We start from the raw sequence: 8,776 nt of genomic DNA, 5'->3' as shown, positions 1-8,776 counted from the left end.
ACTACAAGAATATTAACTCTTTGGTGTTGCAAGTGTGTGGAGACAAGTTCCTATATTTGCAACAAGACTGTTTTCACATGCCAATTCAGTATCATCAATATTTGATGCTTACATCTTTTTCACTATCAGGAGCTACAAAACACAGAGAAGACTGACAGCCACATTATTTGGCTCAATATAAAGGAAATGTAATAGATTTTAGAATGACACCAGAACCCTAACATTTACCAAGCATTTTCAATAACAAAACCACTCCATGAAATTCAAAATTCAGTTACTGCACATTTGTTACCAAAAAGCTTGATCTTGGACCTACAGCCTTAATATTGATGTTATACAGCTTGACTAACAATCTTAAGTGTATCAGTTTTCACTAGGCGCGTTTTCTTTTCCTCTTCTCATGTCCAAATTTTTTAATGTAGCCTCTAACAAGAGGGAGTTACCCCACTCCAAAAGAAAACCCATACATTTGCTTTTATATACAATTTGAACACTGCTTTGAGACTTGGTATGCACTTTAGTACTGAGAGTCAAAATTTCTCAAGCTACTGCATTTCCTGCAGAACACCAAGTCATAGCTTTATTAATTTGTCTGGAGACATATAAGGACTACTTGCTTTTCTTGAAAGCAGCAACACTGATAACCTGCTAAAAGGAGAGAACATTTTTTCTAGGCTAAATATAACATTGGATGAATATCCTTTAATAACAGTCTTTATTATCAGAATAAATACATAAAACAAATGCAATATATTAGCGACGTTTCCTCATATACATTCAGAATATAACAAGCAGCTAATAGGCATAATCATCAGAACTAGTTGAACAAATTTTTATAAGCCAACAATACTAGAGGAAACATGGAAAGTTTACGCACTAGCAGCACGCAAAGAACATGTGATTTCAGTGTTTCCTTGATATTAATTTAAAGACAAACATACTGTAGTTATAAGCATGAACTGACAGAAGTGTTTAGCTCCGTGCGGTGGCCGTTTGAGGTTGTTCTGACTGCAACTGCTTTCCAAGGTATTCCCTGAAATACAACAAAAAAATTAGATTGAGAAACATCCTGGAGAGTGGGGAATAGGAGGATAGTGGGGGGGAAGTATGAAGTAGAGAAAGAGGAAAAAGCTTTAGGTTTATAATTATTCCTTCAAATAATGCTTGCTGTCGATAGTCAACTGGAGCTACTACGACAGTACCAAAGCTTTAGGTATCCACCATCAATCCCTCTGAAAATAAGGTATGAATTGAACATAAACAAAACTGTCTGGAAAAAAGGCCCAGTGGTAATATTTAGAAGTCCTGGCAACTGTTACAGAACACCCATGAAGCCCACAGATTTTGCTTGCTGAACATCAGAATACATTAGAAGCTGTGGCAAAGTATTGAAAAGGATCTCTTCCCATCACTCAGCTGCATGAGCACAAGTAATAGCCATGAACACATTGGCAATTTAACCCAGGCTAGCGAACTAGACACTGACTGAGAAACTACATGTTCAAGCTGGAAGAAGAAAATATATTCAAAGCCAGGCCCACTGTATACCAACACTTTCTTTCAAAAAGAGTGTTTTCCTCACCCATATTCTGAAGTACACTAAGTTACTTTTTTTCATACCTGTGCTCTCAACACTGGAACAACTACCGCCCAGATCCCTAGCATTTGCCTCAAGCAACAATATCTAAATTCTATGGAAAAATACTGCACAATTCTGCTGAATGTTCCTGTCTTTCATTTTCTTCTGTGAAAGCAGCTCAACATTTCACAGAACTACAAAGAAGCTGAAAGAGGCTTGTAATACCTGGCTTGTTGCTTATTATAGAAAATAAACTTCAATAACTGTACGACTGTATCAGCTGAAAGAGAGGTTTCAGGACCTGTGAAACGTAGGTGTTCTTTTTACATTGCTGATTGAACACTTAACACCACACTTTTTCTTAGTGCACAGGTGTTTCAGCCTACACAGGTTAAACATTAGAAGCAGTTCAGAGAAATTATGTTCAGAATGAAGTTATTTTGGAAAACAAAACAAAATACACCAAAAACTCAAGAGTATGCATTTTTGCTTTACTCAAAAAGAAAAAAAAAAAAGATCAATTCTTAATGCACATTTTAAAGGCTAGTTTTCAGTTTAGCGACCTGTTGAACAGCTGTTCCCTAGGCATTACAATTCCTATCGCACAATGAAGTTTAGCATCACAACTGTACCACCCAGCAGCATTTTTTTCTCAGTTTTAAAGTTCAGCATCTAGAAAAGCAAAATTCTTATGAAGTATAATGTTAACTTCAAACTCCACTAGCAAAGAAGATAACACAGGATTTGTATGCTGAGCCATACATTATGATTTAGCACCTTCTTTCATGGCTTTATCAGGTGTTGCTGCAGGTTCACAGTATTTTAATGCTTGGGCTGCACTCAACAGATATGACTCTCGATCATAGTAAGCAGGTTACCACCCTCAAAGTAGAGACTCCTGATGGCAAAGAAGGAAATGAGCGGCTCTCTTGTGGTTTTGCAAGACCCAAAATTGTACCACCAAAATAAACAGAAATTGACAGCCATCTAAAAACACCGCTAGCCACTATGGAAGGGCTTTCCAAGTTCACCAGACCTTCTTCTGCTCCCTCACTGGTGGTTTTTTTCTTCATTTCACATCTATAACATGTACTGATTCTAGCATTTCTTCTCTAACATCCAGCATTGAAAGCAAGTGACATTTGCTGCATACATGGCTCTGCTCACAGCATCACAAGCCTGCAGTTACTTATTCTTAAAGCACACATGAACCATTTTGAATGTGAAATCCTTATGCAACTACTTTGCAGTAGGAAAATCAATTAAGCTAACAATCCATACCAGTACTACTATTGCAAAGCTTACACTGGTTCATGTGCATGCTAAAATCCAACCATAGTGCAGTGTATTCAGCAAAAATCTCTGAGAAGGCACAGCAGTAGCATATTTTGTAGGTACTTAGTGCCTTAACAGACATATTCAACGCATAAGGACATACAGCGGATAGTACATTATCTTCCCTACAAAACCTTTTCTCTCAGCCATTCACTTGCAGGTGTGAGGTAAGTCCAGGGACAAGGAAAAACTCTTATCCTGTTTCCCCATACAGTATGAGTATCTGCAGTTACTGCTCTACATTGCCATGCTGCAAACCCAGGTGAAAACCCCACACTGTTCCTACCTCCTCACTTCTTTAGCCACAACCAAGGGCCAGTGAAATGCCAAAACCTTGTCCCACCTGCTCTTACAAGTACCAGTTAATTTTCTATTTGGTTATCATTTCCAATTGAGTGTCGTTGGTAAGCCTAGGACAAGTTCTTGGTCTAAGCTGGATGGTGAGAGTGATTGGTAAAAGACCAACAGGAAGTATTTAGACAGCTTCTCAACACGATGCTCTCACATGCAGGCTTCGAATAACCTATCAGTCTGCTCTCCTGTCAGACCTTTGGTGGCTTCTCTCTCCCATCTTCCACTAAAACTGAAGCTTACCAAAATTAGCTTCATAAGCCACTCTTCTCTCCTCTGTTAAAATATATACCAAAAAGACAAGCAGATTCAAGTACATTTTTTACATACTGGTATTTTATCACATCTGGAGGTTAAGTAGCACCGTAAGCTTCAACATTCACATTTAAGTTGGACATAGGTGTCCATCACCACACTACTACAAATCAAGTGTCTCAGATATTCGTATTTATCCTGCACTGTCACTAAGTTAAATCTTAAGAGAAAAACTGGGATTTTAGAATTACTGTTTACCCCCCATCATGGTTTAACCCCAGCCAGCAACTAAGCATGACACAGCTACTCACTCGCTCACTCACCCTCTCCCCCAGTGGGATGGGGAGAATTGGAAAAAGGTAAAACTTGTGGGTTGTGATAACACTTTAATAATTGAGTAGTAATATTATAATAGTAGTAATGAAAAGGAAAAAGAGAGAGAAGAATAAAACCCAAGAAAAACAAGTGATGCACAATACGATCACTCACCATCCACTGAACATCCAGCCAGTCCCCAAGCAGCGATCAGCCCCCTCTGGTCACCTCCCCCCCCCCCCCCCCCCAAGTTTATACACTGAGCATGAGGTTCTATGGTACAGAATATCCCTTTGGCTAGTTCAGGTCAGCTGTCCTGGCTCTGCTCCCCCCCAGCTTCTCATGCACCTGATCACAGCAGAGCACAAGAAACTGAAAAGCCCTTGACTTCGAGTAAGCACTACTTAGCAACAACTAAAACATCAGTATGTTACCAACATTCTCATAGTAAATCCAAAACACAGCACTGTACCCAGCTACTAGGAAGAAAATGAACTCTATCCCAGCCAAAACCAGGATACTCACAAAATTAAAATTACCTTTAAGAACACAAACACTCAACACATTGCACTATAAAAGCACATACAATGAAAGAAGAACAGATCTTGACGCCAAGATAACAAATCACTGCAGAAAACATTCAAAACAGCATCTGACAGATTAGAGTTGCACGCTACAATGGAAAGTAATAAGGTATTAGGCTTGATTTTTAAAATGACAAGCTATAAATGCATAAATTTGACCACTTCACCTTATTTTAATCTTATTTTGTAAGTTCCTCCATAAATTCAGAACAAGACCACCTGTACCCTAACAAAAGCATCATGGTTGGTCTTTTGCAAGTACATCAAGTTTCTAAGATGTTTAAACTCAGAAGCAAAAGTATGAGATACATGACTGTGGCCGCTACTGGCAAAGATTCACGCGTGCCTCCTCAGCTCATACTATAGACGAAGACAAAACTGCTAAAATTCGACATAGTTGAGCTTTGGGGCCTACATACCCATTGTCTTTCAATACACAACCTTACCAGTGATACCTTTTCTCCCTTCTAACCAGGCCAAGCAAATCTGCGGAATGTCACTCAATATGTGTTCTACAAGATGTACAAAATTCAAGTAAAAAGTTACAGAAAAAGAGCAAAATACCGTCCTGCCCAACAATGAATTCAGTCATCAATTCTTTCCACTAGAAAGCTGCCTTCTACCTTGAGTAGGCACTGCATTATTGTATATAATATTGCAAAAGCCAGTCAGAAGTAGCGAACAATTTCTCAATACAAATACAGCAGCTGTCCAGCCATCACATAAGGCTCATTTTTCTTTTAAATCATTTAAAAGGATGAAGGGAAATTAAATTCTATGTACCAGCAGTCAAGTAATATTGAGCATGTTTACATATAAATGCTTTATTCCTTAACTGTTTTCCAGAAAGGAAAAGTTACCACATGCTTAATGGTGCTCCCTCAAGTCAATAAGCATCCAGAAAAGTCTGCGCTCTCCCACATAAACAGACTTACAATTAAGCATGCCATTTTGGTATACTACCCATGCTGGGATTGTAGAGGTGAACTCCAAGGTACCTTGCAACAGTTCTAGTAGCATTTATGTGGAATTAGCACTAGGTTTCATGCAACACAGAACAGGGCATCAATTTTTCCTCTAGCATTAATAATCAAGATGTAAAGTTCATTGAGTAAAGGCCCAAGTACCTTAAAAGTTCAAATTTGCAAGTTTAGCTCCTTGCAACAAGTTCCACTTCAACTGTTTTCCTCACACTGGAACAGAGAGGCATTTATAAAGGTCAGTATTAGCCCCCTTCTGACTGCCTTCAACGCAAAAACATCCTTATTGCAAAGGCATAGAAGGTGGCCCAGACAAGCCTGCATTTATAGTTAACTGCATTCAGACACATAAATTCATACAGAATCAGTTGTTTCAAAACCGCAAACCATTATGTCTGTGCTGCACAAAAGCATCAAAACACACAAGCATAGTACCTCACTTTTGAGAGTAACTACAAAATCCTCCATTTCTCCACTAAAGCCAGATCAACAAAACTTGTAACAGCACATTTTATCACTTCCCTGGTCATTCAGAAGTCTGACAGTGAGGTGTAAGTAATTTCTATTTGCAAATTAATCTTGTCATTCATATTAGAAAAAACAAGTGAGATTCATTCCACGTTAGCAATTACTCCTTCTTCAGGACTATCTTTAAACACACATTTTCCACAGTTTCCAAAGTGCTTTTTCCAAGAAGAAAAGGAAACTTAGAGCTGAATATATGAATTTGTTGCATTTCAAATCCTTATTCTAATTTGTTGCTTCATTCTATTTAATTGATTTTGTTGGTATATGAGAGACACTGACACATACTTAAGTGTCATAGTGCACCAAATGCTAAAAGATCGTTTAGGAAAAGGCACAAAGGACTGAACAACATGTAAGCCACCAAATTCAGTGAGTACAGGATAAGGAGAAAATTGCAAACTGGCACAAGACCCTACCTGAAAATTTTACAGTAATTTTCAGATAAAGGATCAAAAGAATCACTCTACAATAGACAGGTAAGTTTTAACATACATACAACAGATTTCTAGAGGCCGTGTGCTAAAAGGAACAGGAACAGTTTAAGTAGTACTACTTCTAGTGTTATACTCCAAATTCCAGTGCAGTTATATTTGCCTATCCTTTAAAGAAAACTGAAAATTCTTCTTTTTAGCAGGAAAGGGAAGAAAAGTGATGAAGCACACAAGAAAGGAAGGCTGAAATTTTCATATTCTCTTTTCTAACAAGATTTATTTAAACCCTGCTTGCAATTCATTAAAGAACCAAGTTATAAAAAAAATATTTGATGGTCTTGAACATCTCCAATTTCTAGCTTGTTTTAGCAGATTGAGGTTCTTAAGAGGCAGAACACTTTTCTTTGACAAAGAACAATATAAAAATACTGATTTTATTTTTCTCTATCTAAACATAAACCTAGAGTCCCATGCTTTTCAAAGTGAAACTGAAAAGGTAGCTCTAAAGAAATTCTTCACCTTATGAAAGAGCACAGAAATGTAATAAAGCTACAATAAAAAGTCTGCCATATGACTCAAGCCACCTCAAAGACATTGCCAACATACACTGTTACAGAGAAAATAAAGATACAGAGAATATAAAGATACAACAAATAGTTAAACAAAGGAGCTCACAGGACATACAGCAGATTGGTAAGTTTGAACAGATAGAACAGGGTTTGCTTGCCATCTTCACACTGTATTTCTACTATGGATCTAATAACGTGGATTTGTTGAGAGAGACAGTCCAGTTTTAGTAATTTATTGTAGTTTCACAAATAGGTATTTGAGTTACGCAGCTGACGTAATTCCAGCTCTAAGCAGGCTAAACTGTCCCTTGAAAGCATTGGTCTTGTGTCACACTGCTGCAAAAACAACTCCACAGATGCGGCAATCCCTGGAACTTTCTGAGCAGTAGACACGAAGTGGCAACACCAGGACAAGGTTGCAACTGTCTCTCAAGCCCCCATCTAATCCAGTGGACTGGCACAGCCACCCCTGAACCTATTCCAGCCATGTATGCCTGCCTTTCTCATAGGGCATTCACTTAGGCATTCTGCTAAGACAGTATTTTTTGTTCACTTAACTCTCAAGTGAATTGCTTTCTGCTAACAAGCTCCCTTGAACCTGGTTACTGCAGTGTCACATTAACATGTGGCGAGTGAGAGAAAGGCAGAGAGAGGGGCCACCACAGATGCATTTGCCTTGCCACAGAGCCACGGTCATGGAAGTCAGTAAAGAAAATAAACAGGCTCAAATCAAACATGAAGCTATGTTAATATTTGGTTACTGAAATAAAATATTAACATGTCGTACTGCTCAATCAGAAATTATACCAATGCATATTATTTTATATACAAAATATATGCTAGACTTATATGTATTTTTAAATATACCATATATTTTTTATACATTACAGCACTGCTCTTCACAGAAGTAAATAGAAACAGTACAGCTACGAAAGCAGTAAACCGAGAGCTGGGCTGGGAAGACTGCCCAAACTGGCGTTCTATCACACAGGAAAAATGCAGCTCTCTTCTGTCACTTCTTTGCTGAATGCAATTTTCTTCCTTGACTCAGTCTATTAATGCAACACAAAGTATTTCAATAAAAAAAAAAAAAAAAGGTCCTAATAGTGATAAAATATGTCTATTGTACCAAGTAGTGCTGAAGGTAAGCCAGAACAAACAAAACCAAAGAAGAAACAAATGTACGCAACAAACTTTGACTAAACAGTTTGAGCCTCTACCACATTATCAAATTGAAGTTTTTATAAGTTATTTTTCAGCGGAACCATGGTGATTTTCACCATGTATCTCCTTTACCTACACATGTGGCCTTGGATCTCAAGAGAGGAAATATTGAGAATTGCAGAGATTTTTGCAGTATTTAGTGTAACAGATTCCACTTAACATTTTGTTCTACCTGTTTGAAAAAAATGTCCTAGGTGCTGTTCATCTTAATGCACTTTCATTATTCACAGTAAAGAGACGTTCAGCATTCTGATACACTAAAACTAAACAGCTTGAATGGTTGAGCAGAGAAATTATAAATGTCACATGAAAGCGTTTGTGGGGTTTTGGTTTGTTGTTTTGATTTTTTTTTCAAGCGGAGCCTGTCATCATCTGAATATGTTATTAATAAACAATATATAGATTATCTCCTGAGTACTGAGAGCATTATTTATAGCTTTGTTTATATGGTTTATAGCCCTCCTTACGATGTGACACGCAAAATTAATGTGTCTTCAGAGACACTGCAAGAACCTCCTTTTCACTCAATAGTTTCCCTCAAGAGAGAGAGAGGTCTTGTCTATTTTTTTTGAAAAGTAATTCTAGACTTCCAGTTCACAACTTTATATATAAAGCTATAAATAAA

The 8,776-nt window shown here is 37.7% G+C and overlaps 1 protein-coding gene across 2 annotated transcripts in view; it reads right to left on the bottom strand.

Annotated features, from left to right (window-relative positions):
- Window positions 1–698: 698 nt before the first annotated feature.
- The window catches only part of ATP6V1H (ATPase H+ transporting V1 subunit H), a 50,353-nt gene continuing 42,275 nt past the window's right edge, over window positions 699–8,776 (bottom strand). For both annotated transcript variants that reach the window (XM_080379435.1, XM_080379436.1), the window contains exon 14: window positions 699–1,033. In XM_080379435.1, coding sequence (XP_080235561.1) covers window positions 973–1,033 — 61 coding nt within the window. In that variant the 3' untranslated portion in view covers window positions 699–972. The remainder of the gene's footprint in view (window positions 1,034–8,776) is intronic.

This window comes from Falco punctatus, assembly GCF_963210335.1.
Source record: "Falco punctatus genome assembly, chromosome: 3".
Taxonomy (NCBI): Eukaryota; Metazoa; Chordata; class Aves; order Falconiformes; family Falconidae; genus Falco; species Falco punctatus.
This window is presented reverse-complemented; position numbering and strand designations above follow the sequence as displayed.